Raw genomic sequence first — 26098 nt, 5'->3', positions numbered from 1 at the left:
TCATCTCTGCCTGCATCATTTGGAATCACATTGAGGACTTCAGGTTTGTGCTGTGTGTTCTTGCTGCCCTCTAATGGTTCATTGTGAACAAGACGACTCCAAACAAGTCTAATGTCAACTTTAAACAACACTTTTATTCAACTCATGTTCATAAACTGTTCACAGCCAAACAAACTCTGAGCGTGTTTAAGGAGAACTGGCTCCTCCACTTATCCACTTTGGTCCACTTGACAAACGCAGTCCAGGTCTCTTAGCAGATGTGCGAGCTGAGGTTTGGTTCAGTTTAGCGGGGACAATTCCTCAGTAATGGTGATCATTATGTTTTGTCATAGAGAGAATACAGAAGTTCAATCTGCTCAGCATACTCGAAACCTGGCCTGTGGGGAAAGGTAACGTAACAGTCATGGTCAAACTTCAACCAGTGCAATGGCGTCTATAAATAATTTATTGTAATGAAAAAAAGACATATGACTCAGTCAGAACAGACTATGCACTCTTCTCCATTATATTCTCATTTTGTAAATAAACAAAGATGCGTTGTCCAATGTAACGATCATATCTATTCATTGTTCACGACGACAGACTCCTCGTCTCTGCAGTTATCTCACCGTCCAGGTGTCTCCAGGATCAGAGGGATGTTGTCCAGTCGGGGCTCATTGACGATGTCTCGGAAAGCAGAGATTCCGATGTGACCTTTACCAATGTCTTCATGGCGATCGAGGTTGCAGCCTAGTTTACCTGCAAAAAAAAAAAAGAGAGAAAAATAACAGAAAGGAAAATGAGCGCTAACGAAGCAGCAAGAGTTGATTTTCAAAGGTCACAAAGTTCGTACTGCTCAATGAGCTCATCTATCTAATCTGTGTATGTGATATTTGGGTGTGAAAGTCCTGGCTGTACCTTTGGAGTCATTGAGATGGAGGGCTTTAAGATAGCGGAGTCCCACTTCCTGCTCAAACTCGTCAAGCATGGCCGTCACTCCTCCCTCTGCAGCCACGTCATATCCTACCAAGACAAGAAGCAACACTCACAGCCCGAATAGAAGATGTAATACTTAAAGGCTTGGATTTCTAGCAGATTTTAGGTTTACACCAGGGAGTTTGAGCAAACTATGAACCCTTTTTTTGATTTCTGCTGATTTTGTGTATCAAAAAGGATAAACCTCAGGTTTCTCTCACCTGCTGCGAAGGCGTGACAGGTATCCAGACACACTCCTACTCTGGTCTGGTCTCTCACTTTGTCTATGATGCTCCTCAGCTCAGAGAACTTACCGCCCACCGTACTGCCCTGACCGCTCATGTTCTCCAACACTGACCACATGGGCGGCAAAAGAAAAAGAAAGAAAGAAAGGCACTATCAGTTTGACACACCCATTCAACTCCAATATTTACCCCAACCTGCTACAACGCCTGATACGCATCCAAGACTTGGGTTCAGTTGATGTTCAGGTTACTGCTTCAGTGGTTTGCAGGCCTTCCACTGCAGTGTATTCGTGTCACACCAGCAGCATTTGAAGTATGCGAGTCAAAAAGACTGTGACCATGAGTCATAAGTAATGCAACATCGGTGTCAAGCCTGCAGTCGGTTTCGCAAACTGCAAGTTATGTATTAACACAGAAGTCAGTCTCAGGTCAAATGGTTTTCTACGAGATGATGACATGCCCATTATTTTGATAACTGACTTGCGGTAGTGAAATATTAATCCTCCTAAATAGGGTCAAGAATATTTTAAAGCCAAGTTTTTCTTAATTACATGCAAAGGGATTAACCCACCAACTGTGATTTTGGTCACATTAGATTTTAATTAGAGTTTGGCTGCTAGGTTCTCTCGCTATGCTGAGATCCACAGGACTCAATAAAGCATCGTCTTGCAGTAAATTTTTAGTGAAGCTTTAATGTTTTCTGCTCGACAAAGCCACCAAGAGGTATGGATTAAAGTCACTGTGATTGTGGAGGCTGTAGTGTGTAGTGTTACACAGTTAAGTGGATCAGTGTTGGTGAGGTTCTCCGCTGTTCTTCTTTGCGGTTTTCCTCTATTTAGCATGCGTCATTGTGGTTATCTGATACTCCACGCATTTCTCCATGCTACATGACATCAGTTTGCAGTGTTTGCAGTTGGTGCACTTACACCAGTGACTATTTGCCCTTAGTTTACCCGCCCACTGCACCTGTAACCACAGCAGGTGTTTGCCGGTGAGCGTGGTTAATGGCTCCTGCTATCTTCTCCACACACTGCTCGGTGGTGATGGAGCCCAGGGAGGAGCCAGGGTGGAAGTTGTAGAGGTTGAGGCCCAGGAGGCTGCAGCGGCTGAGCTCATCCACCAGCAGGGCCTGGCTCTTCTCAAACACATCTGCGTGCAACATGGTACACCAAAACAGAGGAGGTTGTCAGAGGGTAGGAGACACGGTTGGAAGGGAAAGACAAGGGTGGGGTGGGGTGGGGGGGCGAAGTCAAGGACAGAATTTGCAGAAGACATCCATCGCTGTCTGACAAACCCTCTTTAGGAGATCCACAGTTCATCAAGTAGGACCCATGAGGCAGGATGTGAGCGGGGTCATACTTCTGTAGGGAACATTTCTCCCTAAACTGGGCCGCAGCTGTCTGGTCCAGTGCAGGCCTCTTCCATGACCGCTGGGAGCCCAGAAACAAGGCGAAGCTGCTGCCACCCATCTCTGTGCAGGACCCCACTGCTTTCCATATCCCACCTGGAGACATAGAAAAGAGGCAGCACTGGAAATGTGTGCGCGTGTGTTTTAATGGCTTAAACTCCAACAAGATGGCATTAGACCTTACCTTGAATGCTTACATGAGCTCCAATGTATTTCTTATTCCCTCGGTCCTTCCTCCTCCTGCCTCTCCTCTCCTCAGTGTCCTCTCCCTCCTTTTCTCCTCCCAAAGCCAGCTCGGATTTCCTTTTCCTCGGACCCATACTATCAAGATAAAGTTGAGAGCGGCGGTTGAGAGCGGTTAGAGGCTAATTTTAAAATATGCATTTGTGAAGGCTGTTAACCTACAATGCACGGACAGCGGTACAAAGTTTGACTGTCAAAAGTTTATGAAGGTCAGAATGAGGTTTTTTTTAATTCATCCCTCCCGGCAGGAGCCAGCCAGTCAGAAGAAGGCTTCCACGCAGCTGCCACAGGCCATTGGAGACGCTTCATGCTCAGCAGCAAAATGGCCGCCCGTCAACCGACTGACTCCACAGCGCTTTGAAATTTAAATTCTTCTGCACATTAGGGTTTACACTATTACAACGTTAGTACTTATTTACAAACCAGTAGCTTAGTGCGCGTGTATTTGCATCATCTGCCACTTACTTGACTGTCCGCTCAGGCGTCGCTGTTCTTGTAGCCTCGACGAATGCCTCAAAAAGCTAAAAAAAGAAATCGCACTGAAGCACTTTAGCTAAGCTAGCTAGCACGCTAGCTTTTCTTCATATGTGATTCCAGAGGTGAGTAACGCGAGCTGGAGATGTGCGTAATGTTTCTCATCGTTTTAACATTTCATATTTGCTATGCATGCAAAATGACTGCAACATATTTGTCAATGAAATGCAACGGTACTTGCTAGCCAAGCTAACATCGTTAGCCTGGCTACTTGTAGCTCCTGTCAGTAGGTAACTTGGCTCACTTAGCTAATGTTCGATAGCATTAGCGGTGTCTGTGCATTAGCAGAGGTGGATATGTGGCTCAAGGCTCGGTGTATTTGCTGTCAAGGACCGTTGTGTACACAGAACAGAATAACGTTAGTTAACATAACGTTTCATTGGTTGCTCTCGTTAACGTGGTAGTTAATGTGCGCGCTGCTCTGTGTCTGCGTATTTAACAAGTATGAACAGAAACCACTCCTTAATGTTAGCCATCGACGAAACATTTAACCAGCAGCTGCTGTTTAACTTGTCGCCTGTACAAACTTCTCAGTACAGGGATGACGGTGGCTGGATATGAACGCTGACCGCTTAATGGCGGTCCAGTTCAGCTAGGCGACGTTAATCACCTGTGTCTTCGGTTTTGGTCAACACTTTTACATTTCTAACACACGAAAGCTCAGATCGTCGCTGTAGCGTTAGCTAGCTTAATGCGGATGAGCTTGTGGTAACGTTGACGGGGACAACGCAGGCACGACGACATTAGCTGGTGTCGTTTAACGTTACATTACTGATGGTCAGAGCTGAATGCAAATCTCGTAACAGCTTGACGTTCAGGTCTGTCTTTGTGGTGCACCAGGCCCGAGGTCGGAAACGCTTTAGCAAGGATGTCAGGTTCTGTCAACCGAGGAATCATGCCTGTTGAAAGTGTCATGGCACTAAGCAGAAACGAAACCAACTAAAAATAGACTCTGGACCACTTTAACGAGTGTTTGCATTTAATGGCTAGAAAATGGATAAACTGACTATTTTCAACATGGTGTTATGAGCTTTGGCGTCCTGTGGGATTTTGGTGATTGCCAGTATGTTCTAGTACACTGGTGTATTACATTTGTGCTACATTACAGTGTCAATATTTTCTAAACCTATTAGAATGGTAAAGTTAAATTAACAGTGAATATCGTTACCTGTTTGGCTATCAATTAAGTTTTATCTTTAGGGGGAAAAAACATCTTTAGGCGTCGATATCTAACCCTAAAAAAGCACTGCCGTTATATCAATATTTATCCATATAGAGGTATCTAACTAAATGTTTTAGGTATATGGGTTTGTCCATGTCAGCTTTGTTCTTCTATTGAGGATCTTAATCACAGTGCACTAGTTGGTGTTCTTGTGTTGCATCCGTATCTTGTCTCACGGTTGTTAAAGGGAACATTTGCCACCTTTTTTACATGTATGTCCAATCAGTGCTGATGGGACTACATTTAGTCCACTGAAGAAATACATTGCCCAGTGCGTGCTATATTGACCGAATAAGCTGATCCCTCCTGCTGCAGAGCCGTACGGGCTGTGCCTACATGTACCAGAATGTATCGCGCGTGAGTAACAATTTCTCTTTGTCTGACAAATAACAAAGGTCTAGAGCACACCTTTGTCCCAGTGAAGAGGAAAACTTTCATGCATAGTAATGCTGCACACACAGCTCGTTCTCACTGGGTTGTCATTGGCATCAGCGGCCAACAGAAACTGCCCACGCTAACAATCATTCCAGCAGAATTATTCCATTTCTGTTGTATCGGAGAGCAAGTCGGCGTTTGCTCTCGGCAGCTCAGATTCTGGTTGGTCCCTGCCGGCCATATATCCTCCCCGCAGCCGCTACAGCCTCTAGTGGCCTCTCTTCGGCTGAATACGGATGAATATCCGAGTCAGCTGAAACACTATAATATCTACATTGCTCAACAGATTTGGCAGCTGCGCCCCAGAGACGTAGAGTTTTCACACTATATGCCTAACATAGATCGCTAGATTTTGGGTTGAAAATTGGCAAATGTTCTCTTTAACCCTGTGAACCCCAATCAGTTTTGGGACCTTTTTTTCGCTCCTGTCACATTTCTTACTCTGGCCTTGATTTTCACTGCAATGTAAAAGTCCTGCACCTCTATGGAAACAGCACAACCATGGCTAGAAGTAGGGAGAACTCAAACATGTCTTACAATTACAAATGTCTTACAATTACAATGCCATGGATCATCAAAGTAAAACGCAAGTTCAATTTCTTTGATAATTTATTCTGACTTGTTGCCACAAGTGTTACCAATGTTGGGGGGAAAATGGAGGCTCCACGTGCTACATATGTTGAGCTATTCACATTCTTACAACCGCTGCAGTTCAAAGTTTCACAGACTTTTTGTCACGAGACCGTTGGTCTCAATCGAGTCAATCATGGCTTCCTAGTTGCACTGAGGAGTGCAGAATTGATCTGGTTGGAGTAAACCGTTTATTTGGGGCAACATTTTAAATGAGACCTGTAGAATACAATGTTTTTGGTTAAATATCACAATTTCAAGCTTAGTTTCGGTTGTTTTTTCTGACAGAAGTGTTCGTCACACATGATGTGTCCAAGGAGAATCTGACACTAGTGATGGTTATTACAGCATCTGGCTATGATAAACAGTGTACTTTTGGAGATAGTTCAAAGAAAACATGATCTTCCATCTCGCTGGCGGGTTTTGGGCTTCAGAGGGTTGAAGAGCCGACATGTAATCTGGAAGATATGTGTACACTGCATTTTATAAACAATTACAGCAGAAGCGTGGGTCTCAAACCTCCAGTTGGTCACTTGTTATGGTTTCCATAGCCATATGATGGGGATAATTACTGTTTGTTGCCCACATGTCCAGCAATATTCTTAGCTCTAGCACCTGATGGCTGCTTCATCCAATCAAGCATGCAGTCCATTGTCCCTTACACACATGAATGGAAGCTCATGTGGCCTCCATCCACAGTGCAACTGTTAAATCGTCCTTTCCATTGCTGCAGTCGTCATTAAGTATTGGTCAATGTTTTTTGTTTTTTTTTCAGGGATTTACTTTACAGTAAAGAGCCAGCGGCAATACAAAGAAGCACTCTGGACTTTAAAGATGGTGAATGTTTGACCCTTTTTGTTTTCCAGAAGAACGGAGTATCAGGACAGGAGCAGTAGTTCATGGAAGACAAGAAAAGGAAAAAAGACGACAAAAGGAAAAGGGAAGCCTCTCAGAAGGTGAGCATCTTCAAAATGACTTGCAGGCTATGTTTTTGTTAGAAGTGCTATTTCTGCTTATTTGGGGTTGTGTAATGTCTGTGATGAGTTAAGATTATACTGTTTTCAAATGTAAAAGTTTAAAAGCTGTATTTCTGATCATTTTACATTCACATCAAAAGAAAGTGGTTCCATAGCACTCATGAAAAAACTTGACTTGGATGTTTTATATTAGAGGTTGACGTGTAGTGGGGTTTTTAATGGCCGATATAATGACTATAGTTTGTAGCAGGAAAAAGCTGATGCCCGATTAATCAAACCAAACGGCTTATTCAAAGTAATAATACCTGAATAGATAAATCTGTATCACGGAACATTAACGAATGAATCTGGAGCTGTGGTGCAGCGGTAGAGCAGGGTCGTCCTTCAATCAGAGGATCGATAGTTCGATCCCGGGCTCCGCTGGTCCATGTCGATGTGTCCTTGGGCAAGAACCTTGAATTGCTCCCGCAAGCTGTGCATGCGGTGTATGAATGATGGGCAGGTGGCACCTTGCATGGCAGCCCCTGCCATCAGTGTATGAATGGGTGAATGATGACATGTAATGTTAAAGAGCTTTGAGTGGTCTGAAGACTATAAAAGCACTGTGCAAGTCCATTTACCACTAACAAAGAGTTAGTAAGAGCCTTTTTATATATAAAACGAGAGACTTGAAAGGGAAAGGTTTCTAACAGCTTGATTTCATCATGTGCTTTACTTCTGTAGGCTACTTTTGCATACACGGTTTTTAATTAACCGTTTTTTTGTCACTCTGAATTAACAAGAGAACATCCTGAAGTGTGGTTTGATGGATAACATCGTTGGCTCTATTTATTTACAATGGGCAATGCCCTGTTCCGTGGCTCATTACCAGCCAGGATGATATTTGTTGCACGTCCTGTTACAATATTTAATGTCACTCTTACTAACCATTTATGTTGCATGAGCAAAGTACCAGCTTAATGATTTTGTCTGCCTGTCTTGTATCATGGACAGAGAGCTGATAGTGTTGCATTATACATTTGAGAAATAACTTCTGTGGGGAGAAGTAAACTGAGAACAGGTCAGTTATGTCATTGTATTTGTCAGCGAAAATCATTCCAGTGTCTCATTGCTTTGTTGACATAGCCGGGCTGGTTTTATATGGTTTTAGTGCATGTGAGCGTGACCCACTGGTTAGCTCACGGCTGTTGTACTGCTCGGCTCTCTTATGGAGGTTATAGCTGATAACGCCGTCCCGACCGACAGCATTGTCACGGACGCGTAGCACCCACCCCCCAGTTTCACCTCAGGTAAACACCATTGGCTCTGTCAGCACTTTCACCGTAGTTTGTACAGCTAGCGCTGTAAGCAGCGTTAGCTGTGAGCAGCTGTTGAGAGGCACTCAAAATGCTCCTAATCTCTGATCTTGCACCTTTTAAAGTGTGCCACTCATAGATATGAGGCCCCACTCTCCTTTAAAAGTTGTATAGATTCAATTCACATCCAATTATCATATGTTGGTTTTGACAATATGATCATGATAATGTAGTCATCATTGTTATATGACAATTCAAATGGATGGCAATCCATTTTATGAGGTAATTTTTAAAGGGATGTCAAACATTTGTGCATTTTGTTTTTGGAGGAAGGCAGAGTGACTCTAAAAAGTTTCTCTTAGAAAACAAAAGTTTGCATTGAGCTCGATTCTGAAGTATTTCATTGACCTGGGACAAGCTTTAGGTTGCACTGCTTTGAGAATATGAAACGGTACTAACAAAACCACGAGTCAACAATGATGTTGGAATTAAGTCTGTCCGAGTTACAAGAACAGGTCTCAACAATGTGATGCATTTATTATCCGGGCAGTCCTAGACTGTTTTCTTTATCTAACCACAATCACAGATTAGTTCTTGTGAACTCCATGTTGTCTGTTGTCTTATACTTTCTTTTTCATCTTTGCTCAAACTGAGGTTTGACATTTGAATGAATGAAATGTATTTAGTTGTTCTCAGGGTGTCCTCACGATGCTTTAAAAGAATCATTAAGTAACTAATGTGTGTTTTCTCATCATTTTAGGTCACAGAACAAAAAAACAAAGGTAAGCAGTCAGGTGATTTGAGCTTTCAGTTTCAGTTTTATTTTTATTTTTTTATATATATTTAAAGTGGTTATTTTAGTTTGGTCCATTTCTTATGGAACACTTATTTAACATATTTCATGGCTTGTCTTAATCAGCTTTTGTAATACTTGCATATTTTAGTTTTGTGGGGGGAAAAAGGCTGTTAGTGAATGCTTTGTAGCATTTTCCATTTTCCTTATTTACTTCATACAAATGTATTGTTGGTGCATTTACAGAACAGGAATTGTGCACTGTTCTCCCGAGATGTACTTGGTTAAATTATGTTTAATTTCCCCCTATCCATTTCTCTCTCTGCCTTGCTCTTTCCTGCAGTGCCAGACTTGACCAAGCCAGTGTCTGCCCAGTCTCCTGCCACTCAGAGCAGCTCTGCCTCCCCCAGCCCTGGACCCACCCCCTCTGCCTCCCCATCCCCAGCCACCTTGGGCCCTGGCAGTGCTGCCTCCCCGTCACAGGGCGGCAACAATGCCAAGCGCCTGGCGGTGGCCAACGGACAGCCCACCTCCACAACCATTTCTTCCTCCACCGCTGGCGGCCCCGGTGCTGCTGGAAACGGCAGCGCAAGTAGCGGAGGCGGAGCCCAAGCGCCTCAGCAGCAACCGCGCTACATGCCGAGAGAAGTGCCGCCGCGATTCCGCTGCCAGCAGGACCATAAAGTGCTACTGAAGAGGGGTCAGCCGCCACTGTCCTCCATGCTGCTGGGAGGGGGAGGGGGAGGAGGAGGAGGAGGGGATGGCCCCAATGCAAACATGGCTGCTGTCTCAGGTACATTTTAGCAATGCTGTAGGTCACATTTAGAATTGATCCATTCTCTGTTAAGATCATTTCTTTTAACATTTCCTTTTGACCCCTAAAGTTTCTCTCTTATGGGATTTTATTTTTCAGATTCTGGTGCAGCTGCCGCCTCATCATTGGCCCCCACCTCATCATCAGTTGCTGCTTCTACTACTACTTCAAATTATGCAAATTCCATGTGGGGGGCAAGCTCAGGCAGCCAGGTCCCCTCTCAGGGCAGGGAGAAGGTGATCGTTGATGGCAACGACCTGGAGGAGTGGCCTAGCATCGCTGGCAGTGAAGGGGTAGGAGCTTCTTTCACTGGGGCTGGAGGGGGCAGCAGCAACAACGGAATTCCTGTGAACAGCATTAGTGCCTCTGGCAACCAATCCTCACCCACTTCCTCGTTCTCTTTGCCCAATGAATGTATGCAGTCGTCCAACGGTGTGGCGTGGGGGATGGCTGCCTCCCAGGGTCATCTTGGAGGAGGGAATGTGGTAGCTGCAGCTGGGTCTCTGCTACAACAGCCCTCTTCACTTTCCAAAGCCTCCGCTGTGCCAGGGAGCCATGATGCCAGTGGCCCCGTCGACGGCAGCAGTGGGATTCCAGGTGCCAACTTCAATCCAAATGCCAACCCTTTGGCCTGGCCTGCCCTGGTGCAGCAGGATGGGCCCGCTGCTGCAGGGGAAGGAGGTCCGTCTTCCTTCCATCCCCAGGGCCCTGGGGGGTCTTTATCTGCCAACTCTGCTTCCCTGAGCCTGGCGGTGGGAGGCGGGGCAGCCGGAGTGCTGGGGGGTCACCCACCTTTATCTGTGAATCAATCAAGCACCCATCAGCGGCAACTTCACCAAATGCAATCCAGAGACAGAGAGATGGGAGGGGGGAAGTGGGACAGCGAATCAGCGGGACCAAAAATCGCAGGGGGGGAAGGGATTGGGGGAGGAATGGACCGTGGTGTGGGAGGAAGCGAGATAAGTGTGGGAGACCACAGCCTTGCCTCCTCATGGAGAGGCCAGTCTTCTTACTCTGCAGCTAACTCCAAAATGGGTGCCTCAAGGACTGATGGGTGGGAGGGTGGAGGAGGTGGCACAGGGGGATTCGGAGCTGCTGAAGGAGATAATGGGACCTCGGGTTGGGGGTATCCGAGTTCCACTAGTGGGATTAATGCTTGGGGCAGTGCTGGAACTGAGGGAAACAGTAGTCAAACCTCCGGGGTATCTCAGGGAGGGTGGGGCTCATCAGGAGTAGGAGGAGAGAGAGGAGTTTCTGGTGGTGAATGGGGTGGGAGCTCCACTGGTATTGGTGGCGCCAATCCAGGAGGTGAGGGAATTGGTGGAGCCTGCAGCAGTAACAGCAGCAGTAGTGGGGGCAGCACAGCTGGCAACCCCCCTGCCACCTCTTCCTCTTCCTCAACAGCCACCACTATGACCAGAGCTTGGGACAATCAGAAGGGGGAGAGTGAAACGGGGGAATGGGGTGGGGGAGGAGATGTACAGGGAGCACAGGGAGGATCTTCATCTAGTGGTGGAAATTCCAGAAATGGGAGCGGGCCTAACAGTAGACACAGTCGTCCTCCCCTCCCTGCACCTAATGCTGAAGATGCCTTAGAAAACCTGCTCAGCCGGTCTGATCTGGACCCTCGGGTCCTATCCAACACCGGCTGGGGCCAAACACAGATCCGACAAAACACGTCCTGGGACTTTGAAGAACGTGGAGGACAGAGTAAAGGTAGATCTTCATCAGCGACATCGAAACACACATCTTCTCATGGTGGTTCTTCTCAGTATTCTGGTGGACCCAGGACTCTAATCACTGATTCTATGGGTCCAGGGGTCAATCCCTCCCTGGTTCCATCTGCTGGGTCCTCCAGAGAGGGCTGGGAGAGCAGCAGCAACAGTAGCAGTAGTGGGGCCTCTCTGTCTGGGAGAGCCCCACAAAATTCAGGCCCCAACATGAGGAATCTTGGCGTCTCACAATCTGGGCCAGTGACCACAACGGGACCCGGAATGGGGTCGGGGGTAATGCCAGGACATAGCCAGCAGGGTAAGGCTACAGGCTGGGGTGGAGGAGGGACGGGGGCTGGGGATGCCCAGCAGGCCAAGGGCTGGGGAAATGAGGAATGGAGAGACGGCGGCGGCGGTAGTAGTAGTAGTAGAAGTAGTAGTAGAGGAGGAAATGGAGGAGGAGGATGGGGTGATCCTGGGCAACAGGGTGACTCAGTGAGTGGAGGCTGGGGAGGAAATAAGGAGGAGAAAGGGGCAGGGGGGTGGAAAGAAATGGGAGGGAATGGAGGAGGGAGCGGGTGGGGATCAGGACAGAAGGCTGGGGCAGGTAGGGACTGGGGAGAGCAACAGTCCAAATCAAATAGCGGAGGAGGGGGATGGGAGGATGACAGGAAGAATGGAGGAGGAGGAAACTCAGGTGGGGATTCAGGTGGGGGTAGTTGGGGGAGCTGGGACGAAGGTGCTCCTCGGAGAACCTGGGGAGCCGGTGGCACAGGGGGGGGAGGAGGGAGTGGAGGAGGGGGGGTGGGTGTTGTTGGGGGCATGGGGTCCAAACCCCATCAAAGTTGGAGTGGAGGAAACAAAATGCACCAGATGCCAAACAGCCAGCCGGGCTCCATCACAGGCCCGCAGGCACAACTGCAACAGCAACAATCACAGCCCCGCAATCAGCATCCACAGCGACAGCCAGCGATGGACCAAGGGGCTATGCAAGGGGTCGGGGGGAGGAAACCCACCTCTCAAGCCCAGAATCAGAACCAAAGCTCAGGCTGGACCTCGGGACCCATTCCTGGTAGCTCTGGAGGAGGTGGAAGTGGATCTGAACCAAGCGGCTGGGAGGAACCCTCCCCACAGTCTATAAGCAGAAAGAACGAGATAGATGATGGAACATCAGCATGGGGAGACCCAACCCATTACAACTACAAGCCGGTCAACCTGTGGGATAAGAACAGCGCCCCTGCTGGGCAGCAGCCACATGACCAGCAGCCACAGAGCCAGGCTCCGGCTAAGCAGCAACAGCAACAGCAACAACAACAACAGCAACAGCAACAACAACAACAACAACAGCAACAACAGCAACAACAGCAACAGCAGGCTCCTCCAATACAACAGCAGCCTAGCAGGCAAGCTGCAGCCCTTGGAGGTAACCGAGACTTCAACACTGGCCATGGACCTGGAAAAACTTCAGCTATTGGTAAGACACCACAAACTTTGATTTTGAGCATAATAATATAGTGTTTTGAATATAGTGTCATGAAACAGATTCATGACACATGTGTGATTTGGAGTTTGTTTCTGAATCAACTGTGGCAGTTTGACAGCTAAAGACGTAGACAAATGTCCCTAAATATTTTTTCGTGTGAAATTCACTAATAAATTAACTTCTACAACTGCTGCCTTTTATGAGATCGGTTAATCTGATATTTATAGGTCAGCATGGAGGTTTAGCGAATCAAAATGACAGACAAAGTTGTATTTCAGCCAGCCACTTGCTTACTAGCTCTGGAGTTTCCTCTCAAAACCACATTGAAAGCAGTCATCCACGGTACTGTAGCTTCGGTGGGTGCTCCAACTCAGTACAGCCGAGGTAAAATCCCATCTTCTGTCGGTGGATATTCTCTGTGTACTATTGTGACTGTAAAGAAGATGCTTTGATTTTAGACCAATGTACCAGATGACACCAAGCCAACACCTCGTTTTAAACCCCTTTGCAGGTGCCTCCACTCTAGACGTTGAACTCGAATTGAGAGAAACAATTGTGTCCTTACCCAAAGGGTCTCCACCAGGTTGCTCCAAATTAACTTGTGTTGTCCATGTGTGATGTAGGTCCGTCAGGTTGGGGTGGTACTTCTCCAACTAGTCCTACAGCGGACAATGGCACCGGAGCTTGGGGAAAGACTACTGACGCACCTACTGGCTGGGGAGACCCTGAAGAGGCCGGAGGGAAGAACACGGGCTGGGGCAACCCTCCTCCCAACCCCATCAAATCTGGTTAGAAAAGCAAATAAAGACTAAAGCAAGCTTTTGAGTATTGTGTTGATTGTACCAGGTTAACCTAGAGTTATTTGGTGCATTGCATTTGGAACATTGGCATGCCCAATCCGCTAGTCGAAAACCTACAAATTGATCCGTTAATTACTTCACAGCCTGACAGTGGCATTTAGTATGACTTTTTTTTTCTCCAGCAGGTTCAAAGTCTATGCAAGATGGCTGGGGGGATAAAGAGGCCTCTGTGGCTGCCTCGCGTCACTCAAGCTGGGAGGACGAGGAGGAGGGAGGCGGAGGCGGAGGCGGAGGCGGAGGCGGAGGCGGAGGCGGAGGCGGAGGCGGCGGCATGTGGAACAACAGCTCTGGCTCCCAGGGAAGCAGCTCGTCTTGGGGACAGGGAAGCAACAGTGGCTGGGGGCAGAGCCACCCGGGGAAGAAGCCCACCAACAAGGTGGGCTGTGAAAATGGATCTTGATAAAAGAAAAGCGCAAACAAATTAAGATTTATTCAAAAGACAAAGACATTTGGGTCCTGCAACCTTCATGTCTGTCAATAATATATATAGTATATAATAGTTTAGTTTTTAGAATTATGTCGAATCAAGGCATGGATGTATTTTATAACATTTCAGAAATGAGCTAAGATGAAGTTAGCTTAATGAACTCTGGGAAAGTAGGAAAAATGGTTTCTACTGATTTAGTTTGGTGATGTTATTGCATTAATCTAAATTATAATTTCTCTGTTAAAACCCTCGTAGAACTTAAACGTTAACTCGTAGTCTGCTCGCTTTGTACTTTTCTCTCAGGGTCCAATGAAGGTTGGCGGAGGAGACTCGTGGATGAGCCCGATCAACAAACAGTTTTCTAACATGGGGCTGCTGGTAAGACAAAACATGTCTTTGTATTTTACTTATGAACCTGAGTGTCATTGTGGCAGGGAAATGTCAAAACCTTCCTCTTTCCAGATGCTTTGTTTTGTACCCGACCCACACACGTATAAGCCGAAATGTTTAGACGCTTAGCAGGTTGTTTATTCCCTACATGATGATGATGATGGTGGACTTTTCCGCTGGACAGAATGATGATCCCAGTAGCCCGAACATCGACCTGGCTCCGGGTTCTCTCCAGGAGAAGAAGATGGATATGGAGAAAAGAGCCATGGGGATGGGGATGGGAATGAATGATTACAATGGAGACCTAAGGAAGGGAGGAGGAGGAGGAGGAGGAAGAGGAGGAGGAGGGGGGATGGCTTATCGTCCACCTGGTTCCAAAGAGGCAGCACCTGGGGATGCTGGGTCCTACTACGACAAGGTAATGTCTCACTGCCACCTCAGCAGTCTGTCCTCTGTTTGGCTCATTTCTAGATAGCAGTTTGTCTTTACTATTCTTTATTTCCTCTTGTGATTCTACCTCTTTCTTCCTCGTCTGCCCCATTCCTCCCTGTCTCATTCTTCCCCCCCCCCTTCACCACCACTCAAATTGGTCTCCCATTGGCTGTCACTGTGACAGACCTTGCCTTTGACCAATCAGGATTGGTGCCTTGGGGAGGAGGGTCCTAGCTCTCTGTACTCACCACCCACTGTCTACAAGTCCCATTCTCTCTTCAACCACAATATTCCCTTTAGACAAGTAAGAGAACCGCGCCTCTTGTTTAAGTCCTGCCATTTTTTTGAACATTGGGTTCTTGTACTTTTCTGTTATTAAAAGATAACACACCCCACCCCACCCCACCCCCAAATTGTCCTCCTCCAGTCTGTCCTATTCTGTGTAATCTGTATGTTTTCATGTATACGTCTCTATTGTTATGGGTCCTCTAAGGTTTCATTTTCAAACTACGATCACAGGGCAGTCACAGTATCTTTGGCAGTAGTGGAGGGATGGCTCAGTCAAGACACCAGCCAAGTGTCCCACCCATAAACCAGTCCCCAGGGATACGAGCGCAAGTGCCTCATCAGTTCCTGTCACCTCAGGTACCAGTATTCTTCCCAGCTGTCTACATATTTCACACTTACCACTGACATGGGAGGTATGTGAGTTGACTGTCTGTGTTAAACAGTGTTGGTTGTGGGATGAGTCATCTTTAGGCAGCCTCAGCCCGACAATCTACAAAAAGTTCCAAAATCCTTAAAATACAGTCGCATCTAACCAATTAGCTGAGTGTTAGCTTTCATTTATTAGTCTGTTCTTGTGATCAAACTCCGTCTGCCATCGCTAACGTTACCTGCGGTGGAAGAGGATGGACGTCTGCTCGCCAAACAGTCGAGAACTGTGCATTTCTGCACATTAATGTTCTGCGTGTTCGCCAAATGTTTTGATAAATTGCTGGTATTACTTGTCTTACTTGTGACGGTTTTATTGCATTTGTGACGACAGTTCTCAGCATCTACTGGAGTAAAATGTAGCCACACGCGCTCTGACAATGTCTCTGTGGGGGCAGGAAGTAGCTCATGAGATAAATTTCAGGAAATGTCTCATTTGTCTCTGGAGTTGACCTTTGAAAAGTCAGAGGCAGAGACTAATGATACAGCAGAGAAAAACACAAAGGCATACGACTACAGGTTCTAATTTAAAAACAAACATAACTGACAGAAATACCTTTTGTCTGTTTCCTCTTTGTGTTCTGATGGATCACTGTAGCAGGGCCTCGATAAAGCTAATGCCTGACTACATTGATCCTTAACAAATCGAAGAGATTTCTGTCTTGTTACGTTTGTTTTAGAATGAACCTGTAGTCGTGCATTTGTCCGTGAAAACAGACACAAATCTGATGGAGACAGATGATTTAGCCAACGCTAATTTGTGGAAATGAGGTCAAAGAGACACTGGATTACCACTTGAGTTATAAACATAAACATTACAAGTTACATTCCCCTTTTATTCTCATCCACAACAATGAAAAAATATGCTTTTTATCTGATCGATAATCAATTAAGTTTAAGTCATAATAATAATGTCCGTGGCAATTGATCAGCTCGTAACTCCTATTTTGTGGAAAAATAGAACGTAGACATTGCTTTTGTATCATGCACTTCGTGTATATTCATTTTAATTAAAGGTGGAAACTAGCAGTGAAGCAATGGCGGAGAAACCGTTATTTATTATAATTGGCTCCAATGGGAGACATGCACAGTATATCCTGATCATGCACGGGGTGGGGGGGTGTGTGTCTTTGTGCTGTGAACTCTCTGATATCATGTGTAATTGTCTGATTCTTATGTCTATGAGCTTACAGAGTCTGCTGGCTTTGTTTGTATCTATAAGCCGGTGCACAATCTGTCTTCAGGAAAACATTGATCTTCCTCCGCTTCAAAAGAATACAAAGTGAAACGACGCCTTTTCCAGGAATTGACTTATTTTCATCCGCTCACTTGGGTCGAGACACTTGTTACCAACAGTGAACGAGCACATGAAAGCGAATCGATGTTCGTCGGGGAGAGGCGCTGTACTAATATGGTTGCTGGTGGTTACAGCAGCGGAGCGTTTCTGTCGTAACAGGTGCCTCTGCCGTTGTGTCTGTCTCCAGGTGCCAGGCTCCGTGCTGAAGCAGATGCCCCCTCCCAGCGGGAGCGTGGGGGGTGTTGGTGGAGCGGCAGGCGTCGGGGGAGGTGTGTTCCCTCCACAGCTGTCCCCCCAGCATCTTGCCATGCTCAGCAGCATCTACCCACCTCACATCCAGTTCCAGTTGGTGAGAAGCAAAAACTAACTTTGTCACTCCCCTTGCATGTCATATTTTCTGACGGTTGATACAGAATGACTCACTAAACTTTAACCCATCAACACCAGCAAAATCCATGAAATCAAACCAAGCAATGTAGGAACCCTGTCCCCATAAAATGTCTTTAGAGGTCCTTGTTATGGTAGGATCACACTTATGTTAAACCACATTTTACAAGATTCTGTGACACAAATATATTCTTGGGAAACTTTTGCTACAGCGCTAACTCACTGCCCAAATATCTAGATGTGATTATTACTCCTAGTGGAACCAATAGTCTACATAGCAATCGGTTGACACGTGGATTTATCAAGTGCAACCTTGCAAATTAGTGTGCAGAGTGCATTTTTGTCTCTGTTGCAGTGTCGTTCCTCCTCAGTTTCCTTTTACTTTTTCGTTCCGTCTGCGTTCGTTCAGGCTTGTCAGCTCCTCCTGCAGCAGCAGCAGCAGCAGCCGCCGCAGCAGCAGCAACAACAACAGCAGCAGCCACAGCATCTACTGCAAAACCAGAGGAAGTTCACACCGAATGTGCGGCAGCAGGCTGACCCTCAACAGGTACACATAAATACAACATATCACTCACTCCTTTACTTCCTCCTCCCAGCTGTTGACTCTTGTTGTTTTATTCTGTTGTGTCAGCTGGCCAGGATCATGGCAGTGCTCCAGCAGCAGAGGCAGCAGCAGCAGCAGCAGCAGCAGCAGCAGCAGGTCGGGGGTTTAGGCGGCAGCTCCAAGCTTTCCCCCTCCCACCATGGTGGAGGTGGCGGAGGGGGTCCCAAACTGCTGGGGGCCGATTCCCTGCCTCATCCAGGCCTGGCGGGATCTGTGGCTGATCTGCACCAGAAAACTCTTGGACCATATTCCGGTGAGCGTTTGTTCCCAGACAGGTTTTATTTTTTTTTAAAAAAGAAGGAAAATGCTCACTCCAGTGTTGTGTTTATGCACTACTTTCCCCAGAGATCGCAGGTTAAGCCACAATCAGTTTAGCACTGTGAAATATGTTGTACGTCTACTTTTCTGTTGATGGGTGTGGGTTGGCATGCTATTTTAATGTAGCACCAGAAGTTTCCTAACAACATACTCTCTGTCTCCTTCCTGTGAGCAGGATTTGTATCTGGGGTGAACCTCCCAGGTCTGGACCTGGGCGGCTCTGTAGTAGGGGGTCCTGGGGGCATGAAGGACCTCGGGATTCAGCAATCCCGCTTCAAATGGATGATGGAAGGACACTCTTCTCCAGACACCTCATCACCTGAGAACGCATTCCACAAAAACGGTGAGATTCTTTTAATTTTATTTATAATTTTGTATTCTTTTATAAGACGTGAAATGGAAGGCTGTTGAGGCAAATCGTGTTAATGGGATTAGATGTGAAGTCGCGTATTAAGGTGATTAGTGAACCCATCTGGTGTTCAGTGATGTAACAACCATTATCACCACCTTCCAGGTCCTGTCACCCCCATGAAGATGCCGGGGGGCTCACCCTACTCTCAGTACGACATGATGGTTGGGGACGGGCTGGGAGACAACTGGCATCGCACCCCTGGCAACAAGATGGTTACCAAGCCCACCGTCACGCCCAGCTGGCCCCCTGGTCAGTGACACGTTATGGTTAAATTGATAACTAGGAGTGGAAGCTATAGAGTATGCACTCTGATTATACCGTGCTGACCGGTAGAGATTAGAGATGATCCAATCGATCTGGTTTTCAGTTCCATCTGATCACATTTACACACGTGTGCCGCAGCAGCATGATAACTGTGTGTCTTCTTCACTCGCCCCAAAACCACTGTAAGTTCAAAATAAGCCTTGGAGGGACGACCTTAAAAACATAACAAACAAACCTAATCAGCCACTAATTGTAATTCATTCCCATGCATCTTCACAGAGTAATCAGAGGCTCCTCTGCTGGTAGCACGGGGCTAAACGTTAAAGAACTATTTGGGAATGTGTTCTCTTTACCTGTACACACTGCTTCTAACGGACCACATGTGTGTTTCTTCGCTAGAGTTCCAGCCTGGTGTGCCCTGGAAGGGAATCGACCGTGTCGACCCTGATTCCGACCCTTACATGACCCCAGGGAGCATGATGGGAAACGCAGTGTCCCCCAACCTCAACGATACCGAGCACCAGTTGTTACAAGACAATACAGGTAAGCATTTACCAGCTCCACTGCCTCATTATCCTTATCATAAGGTGTTGGATGGCACCATATCTAGCAGTTTGTTAGTTTACCTTCCTTACTTGTTGGTTGGTCTTCTTGTACCATTTTTTGTTGTCTGCCTTCTCTCCAATATAATGGAATTAGATGGCACTGGGCTTGTGGTGCTCAAAACTCACTTGAAAAACTCAACAGCAATGTTTCTTACCAGAGGTCATGACCAGGTTACTTAAGATAATCCACAGACCTTGTTGGAATCAGTTTCATGTTGGAACTATTTTCTTTCTCCCAAACATATCGCCGCGCAGAAGCAAGCGTGCATGTACTCAGGGACGATAGGCTCTTGGTCGTGACAGTGCGAGATGAGAACATAGCATTTTGAATTTTGGGGTTTACTGTGCTTTTTAAACAAGTATTTTTTTTTTGTCTCCATTAATGTTTTTTGGAGTAGTTGTTAGACATTGTGTCATGAAAGGTCGATGCCTTTTTTCTGCAGATTCCACCCCTCCCCTCAACACCTTGCTGCCTTCACCTGGTGCCTGGCCCTACAGTGCCTCAGACAGTCCCCTCAACAATGCACACAACTCAGGTAACCACACACACACACACACACACACACACACACACACACACACACACACTCACAGCATCACGTCTCTGGGCTGGTGTGTTGCTTTGTCTTGTTTTTCTGAGTAGAGCTGAAGTGACTAGTCAATCAATTGGATCACTTAGAGAACTAATCCCTTTGATTGTTCGTTAAGACATTTTTCAAATGTCAAACATTCTTTAGTTCCTTTTCAATTGTTCAGGTGTGTTCACTTTCACTTTCCTCTGACATTTCATCGATCAAACAATGAGTGGATTGATTGAGAAATTAATCACCAGATTAATTAATAATGAAATTATTTAGTCGCAGCCCTGTTTCTGTTAGTCTGTCGCATGTTGTAATCTGTCTCGATGTATCGAGAGAATTTTGTGTACATAACTGAGTGATATAAGTCATAACTTAAATGTGAGATTTACTTGACAGCTCAGCTGTTGCATAACAATAAGTTTACCACATGCACCGTCTCCAAAATGTGCCTCAACAAGCTGGAACATTGTATTCCTGATGCAGTATCATAAGAGATAAAAGTTATTTGATTATGTCAAACAAGAGAAAGCCACAGTAGATGTAGGAGACGCCTTCAAGAGAACGGCTTAAAGGCTTCATCTTTCATTTGCATAATGACGTTACATCTTAACAGTTTTTAATTATGAGCAGTCTTGACCTTTTATCTTATTGCTTTCTCCGTCTCATCTTTATCCTAACTGTTGAAAGTTCTTCTTGATTGCAATGCTGGTATCATTACATATCGGTGTTGTATTAAGAAGTAGATAACTCCTCCAGAGCCTCATTCACTTCTCTGTCACACCACAGCAAAGTACACAGACTACAAGACCAGCTGGCCCCCAGAGCCCATCGGACACAAATCCTGGAAAGCTACCCGTGGCAGCAGCCAGAGCCAGCTGTCCCGCCCGCCTCCAGGACTAGCCAGTCAAAAGCAGCCATCGCCTTCCCCTTGGTCTGGAGGAGCCCCTCGATTGGCTGGCCGGGGCTGGGGCGGTGGCTCCAGCACCACTGGTAATGCCCCGACACATTCATCATGTTGTTTCGTAACCAAAGGTTGTCCCTTTATTTATCATTCAGGCACACGGTGCATGTGGAAATATTCATCTGATTTTAAATGCACACAGCAGATAAAACAGCTGGCTATGATTGAACTACAGACTCCGCTTTTATTTGATTTGGAAGTGTAGCCACGCCTTGATGGAAGCAACAGGGAAAGACATTAATCATGTATTAGATATGAGAAGCCGAGGAGAAAAAACAGAGTGTGATTGTGTTTACAGGGAATGTGGGAAACTCTCTCACATTTTATTATTTTTTCCTGTTTGCTCTCTCGCTCTCACTCTCTCTCTCTCTCTCTGCAGCCTCAACCTGGAGTGACGGCAGCTCTCGGGAAAGCTGCTGGTTGGTGCTCAGCAACCTCACACCACAGGTAACACACAATGATCAAGAGCTGTAACGATTGTAATACAGCCAGGCTGGGTTGTTAAGCCTCACTTCATGCATGCACTCATCATAAACGAGCACACAAAAGTCTTTCCAGATGCTCTGAATTCCATACATTCAACCCATCCCTCTCCAAAGTTCTCCATCGTCTATGTTGCATATTCCCGCAGATTGATGGCTCCACTCTGAGGACCATCTGCATGCAGCACGGCCCTCTGCTGACCTTTCACCTTGGCCTGACCCAGGGCACCGCTCTGATTCGCTACGGCTCCAAACAGGAGGCGGCCAAGGCCCAGAGCGCACTCCACATGTAAGACGGTCGTTTTGATATCACTCGCATGTCCGTATGGTCACTATGTAACAGAATCCAGTAGCCTCTACAAGTGAAAGTGTCATTTCTACACGTCGGATCTTCTCATCGAACATTCGCTGAGAAAGCAAATGGATATTTTTCCCAAAGTGTTGAAATTAATCCTTTTATAGTACGCTGACTTGTGGAAGGCACTGTAGTTACAGTTGAAGTGAATTTCAAGTTATTCACTGCATTGTGTGAGGCCTCTTGTTACCCTTTTAAGAGTCACTGACAGACTTTTTGTTTGTATCAGGTGTGTTCTGGGTAATACCACCATCTTGGCGGAGTTCGTGAGCGAGGAGGATGTGGCTCGCTACATTGCACATTCCCAGGCAGGAGGAGCAGGGAGCGGAGGAACCGCAGCCGGCTCAGCAGGCTCCGGGCCGACGTCCTCCTCCGCAGTGGGGTCCAACGGTAACGGAGGGAGCTGCGAGAGAGGCGGAGCAGGAGGCGGAGCAGGAGGCGGCGGCAGCGGAGGAGGAGTAGTAGAAGGAGGGTCCTCAGCTGGAGGAGCAGGAAATGGAGGAGCCGGGCCTTCCAGCTCCGGGTGGCAGAGTCTGGACAGCACAGGCAGCTCATCGGACCAGTCTGCCACCCAGGGGCCCGGGCTGGGCATCTTCGCCCAGTGGAGCAGCAACGGGACCGTGGTGGGCAGGGCCGGAGGCGTGGAGGGCGGAAGGCAGGGTCTGTGGGGGGGGATGGGCGGGATGAGCGGGGCCGGGTACTCCAGCAGTAGCCTCTGGGGTTCCCCGGCACTAGATGACCGTCACCAGATGGGCAGCCCCGCCTCACTGCTGCCCGGGGACCTGCTGGGTGGGGGGGCCGACTGACACACACACACACACACACATTTTACACCCAAGTTGTAATACATGTCTCATACTCTATTTATTTCCACGTAGAGATGACATGAATAAAGCTCCATTGGTCACCCAACATTCATACTAGACACAGGATACGTGCAGTACATGCACACATTGTTTTCACACACACACACACACACACACACACACACACACAGTAAACCGCTTAACTTTAAATGAAGACGACAGTAAAACTTGAACCGGGGGAAAAGGTGAAATCCATTAAACTCTTTTAGGACTCATCTGGATAGCTCTTTGTCTTTTTACTCCCACCATCTGCATTCAGAGACCCGCTCACTCAGGCATGCACTGTAGACAGGCTCAGCCAGAGTCCTACACGTCAGCAAGTTTAGCTTTTGCTGTTTTTAGTGTGCCACAATTTATTTTCTTTTGTATTGCTATTTAATGGTCGAATCTCAAAAATTTCGACTTGCAGACTGAGCCCTCGTAGACCTGGCTGGCGTACTTCTAAGTTCTCGTGTTGGAAGCTTTAGAGCGGGGGAAGGATCAGGAGTTTGAGTAGAATCGGGGACGGCGCCACACTACTGAGTCAAATGGACGATCGGCAACCTTTTGAGATCTGGAAAAGGAGAGCGTTTCTAGTCGGTACCGGCACCGCTACCTTGGTGGAAACATGCCATCAACATGGGACCCAGGGTAAAAAACAAAGAAGAAAAATCAAAACCGAAACAACATTAGCCAAACTTGCACTATATGCCTCTGGGTTTGTTGTTGACAAATCCTCCACAAATCCCTCCATTTGTTTTTACTTTTTTTTTTTTGGGAAACGGCTACAACACAACTACACAGACCGTACCGGATGACTTAATGTTACAACAGCAGTGGCCTTGGCTAACAACCAGCGGCCGCACGCCCGCCATGTCAGCAGCCTTCACACCTCCTCATCAGTTACACACTGCTCTTATATTTGACAAGCGAAATTGTATCTCCTCGTTGACGTATGTCGGTTGTTTATCATTTGTTTCTGTTTTAAAAGAAAAGAGAAACTTTATGGAAATTCAAAGATGTCCTCTTTTTGTTTCCCCTCTTCAAACACTGACCTCGCTATTCTATTTCATTTTTTTTTTTTTCTTACTCGAGAAATCAAGTTGGTTATTCTATATTGTCATGACATTAATGACTATGATCACTTATTTACTCGCTGTACAAGGTGCCCTCCTGCCTGCCTGTGTGTGCATGAAAGGAGTGATGACAGTGACTGGAGGAGGATGTGATGAAGATAATAATGATATCGGGAGTGTCTGTTATTGCTACAATGTTGAATGTTTTTTTTCTTGTCCGTTAGAGATTCATGAGAAATGTTTTTGTGTGCGTGTGTGTGTGCGTGTGCGTGTGCGTGCTTGCTTTTGAATACTTATCTGCTCCAGTCAGGGAAGTGAAGCGATGTTAATCTGACAGCTTATATTTGAGAGAAAGGGTGTGTTTGTGGACGTGTGTACATGTTTGACTGTCTGGATATTGTAATAGCTAAAAAGTTAAACATTGGCACTATTGCATATGTCTGTTAAGTTGTGGTTTTTTTAGCAGCATTTTGTTCCCGTTTGTATTATTTTTTTCTGCCAAATGCAATAACAGAATATTTAGTTTTTAAGACGAAGCAACCAACTGAAGGCATTTCTATAAAGATGCCAGATCCTCCCATACCAAGCTGAGCTGGAACAGTGTTTGACAGACACGTTAAAGACATTACCTGTTATGTTTTACTGTTTGTTTCTTTTGTTATGTATCAATTTAAATTAAGTCAGTCTTTATTATCACTCCTGTTCAGTATGTTTTCATTTCTTTCAGATGTTACAAAAAGAAGAGGAAATTAATTTAAAGCAGAAAAGAACAAGATAATAAAGGTTGAATTGAAGTCTGCTGTGGTTTGTTTGTTTGATCGACCGCGTCGTTAACGGTTCACGTCAGGATGTCTGGTTATCCAAAGCACATGTTCCTTCATACGTCTTATTCCAAACACCGTGAAGGAATCCCCAAAATATAGATTAAGAATCTCCCCAATACTTGTTAGCAAGTGCTAGAAAAGGTCACGTAAGCGTGAATGCTTCATACATTCTGGAGCCGTTCCTGATTTTCCATCCCATCCCATCCCACTGGCATGTTTGTTATGTTTTTAACTTTAGTGTTTTTAAATGAGTAATTGTAACAGAAAATAACCTCAAGGTTTAAAGTTCAACATAACTGACTTGGGTTTAGAGGATTTTCTATTATTTTGAATTTTAAAAAATGTATAGAAGTAAAGTTCAGGGGAAAGCTAACAATAACACTTTAGTAATTTAATATATTTTTTCAAATGAGTTATTGTTCATTACTCTGGCACATGCATCTTTTTTTTTTGTTGCATTTTCACACAATTATGTCAATTTTCTCTCCCAGCTGGCAACAATAGAACCATCTTGTACTACTGTAAAGTGGAGAGGTACTCTCAGAAGAAAACACAACTTTTGGGTATGAGAGTACAATGAAAATATTTTATCCTGGTGGACGTTTTAATGACACATTAAGATAGCTGTTAGCTGGGGGGGGGGGGGGGGCTTTTTTTTTTCTAGTGATGCTGTGTTATTTTGGGTATAGCGCTGCAAAAAAATAATATATAATGGCAAAAATGTCTTGAGTGTTACTATTTTTGTATTTCGTGGGTATATAAAGTAAGACATTCGCGTCGGCCTACCACTAGAGGGCGCTGACACTTGGACACAACCATGAGCGGAACCCTCGCAGAGCACAGACCTGCAGATGCTATCGTTGTCATATTTGTTTCTGCAGGAATTAATTTGAGATGTAAACACATGCAGCAGCTTTGAGTGAAGGGTGCGCTTCATTCGTGCCTTCGAAGAAAAACAAAATCAGCAGCAGCAGCAGCAACGCGGCGACTTTAAGACAATCCGGGCATCTCTTCAAGTCCACGGATGACATCATTGATATTGTCAATGGTGTAAACTGAGAGAGGGCAGGGAGGGGGAGAGAGAGAGCGAGAGGGAGGAGAGAGGACCTCAGTGTCTGGTTTCGGCGTTTTTTCCCCCCCCCCCCCCCCCCAAAAAAAAGAAAAAATCGTGACAGTGAGAATCTTCCAGAGACGCGGGGCTCCGGTCGACTCGGACCAGCTTGTATATTTGTTTTGTGTGTGTGTGTGTGTGTTTTTGAGGGAGTGGGGGATTCGGGTCACACATCTCCGAGGATATGAGCCGTCCGAAGCGTCCGTGTTTCGCTGTCCAGGGTCCTGAGTGAGACGGAGCCAGCGGGGCGACCACGGAGCCTGACATAACCCGGTGAGGAGGAGGTGAAGGGGGGGCGGTGTATGTTGGCTATTCAAGGTGTCTGGAGGCGTGTGTGCGCGTTTGGGGTTAGACAAATAAGAGTCCACATAGTCGTGTTTGGGCGGGGGGGGGGGGGGGGGGGGGGGG

At 46.3% G+C, this 26098-nt stretch overlaps 3 protein-coding genes across 5 annotated transcripts in view; 2 read left to right on the top strand and 1 right to left on the bottom strand.

Annotated features, from left to right (window-relative positions):
* Nucleotides 1-134: 134 nt before the first annotated feature.
* Nucleotides 135-3287, bottom strand: LOC116381538 (probable endonuclease 4). The gene is made up of 7 exons (XM_031843782.1): nucleotides 2792-3287; nucleotides 2494-2703; nucleotides 2166-2348; nucleotides 1176-1307; nucleotides 898-1002; nucleotides 609-738; nucleotides 135-377 (listed from the first exon to the last, which is right to left on the bottom strand). Exons 1-7 carry the CDS (start codon nucleotides 2925-2927, stop codon nucleotides 317-319), a joined length of 957 nt encoding a protein of 318 aa, XP_031699642.1. The 5' UTR covers nucleotides 2928-3287; the 3' UTR covers nucleotides 135-316.
* Nucleotides 2934-23901, top strand: tnrc6ba (trinucleotide repeat containing adaptor 6Ba). 2 transcript variants are annotated; one of them, XM_031843771.1, is made up of 22 exons: nucleotides 2934-3449; nucleotides 6541-6627; nucleotides 8704-8725; nucleotides 9080-9529; nucleotides 9650-12736; nucleotides 13369-13533; nucleotides 13731-13981; nucleotides 14336-14410; nucleotides 14607-14840; nucleotides 15039-15158; nucleotides 15374-15499; nucleotides 17053-17214; nucleotides 17662-17799; nucleotides 17884-18109; nucleotides 18350-18517; nucleotides 18689-18835; nucleotides 19250-19393; nucleotides 19899-19991; nucleotides 20823-21026; nucleotides 21377-21444; nucleotides 21629-21768; nucleotides 22064-23901. In XM_031843771.1, exons 2-22 carry the CDS (start codon nucleotides 6571-6573, stop codon nucleotides 22638-22640), a joined length of 6654 nt encoding a protein of 2217 aa, XP_031699631.1. In that variant the 5' UTR covers nucleotides 2934-3449; nucleotides 6541-6570; the 3' UTR covers nucleotides 22641-23901. The 2 variants fall into 2 exon arrangements, with proteins under 2 accessions (XP_031699631.1, XP_031699630.1); XM_031843770.1 differs by having other exon boundaries at nucleotides 6538-6627.
* Nucleotides 23902-25735: 1834 nt separating this feature from the next.
* The window catches only part of csnk1e (casein kinase 1, epsilon), an 8733-nt gene continuing 8370 nt past the window's right edge, over nucleotides 25736-26098 (top strand). For both annotated transcript variants that reach the window (XM_031843776.1, XM_031843775.1), the window contains exon 1: nucleotides 25736-25963. The gene's annotated coding sequence lies outside the window, so the exon portion shown is untranslated. The remainder of the gene's footprint in view (nucleotides 25964-26098) is intronic.

The sequence above is a fragment of the Anarrhichthys ocellatus genome, unplaced genomic scaffold, assembly GCF_004355925.1.
Source record: "Anarrhichthys ocellatus isolate YVR2014 unplaced genomic scaffold, GSC_Weel_1.0 scaffold4, whole genome shotgun sequence".
In the NCBI taxonomy this organism is placed as follows: domain Eukaryota; kingdom Metazoa; phylum Chordata; class Actinopteri; order Perciformes; family Anarhichadidae; genus Anarrhichthys; species Anarrhichthys ocellatus.
Note: the sequence above shows the minus strand (reverse complement) of the source record. Positions and strands in the feature narration are given on the sequence as shown.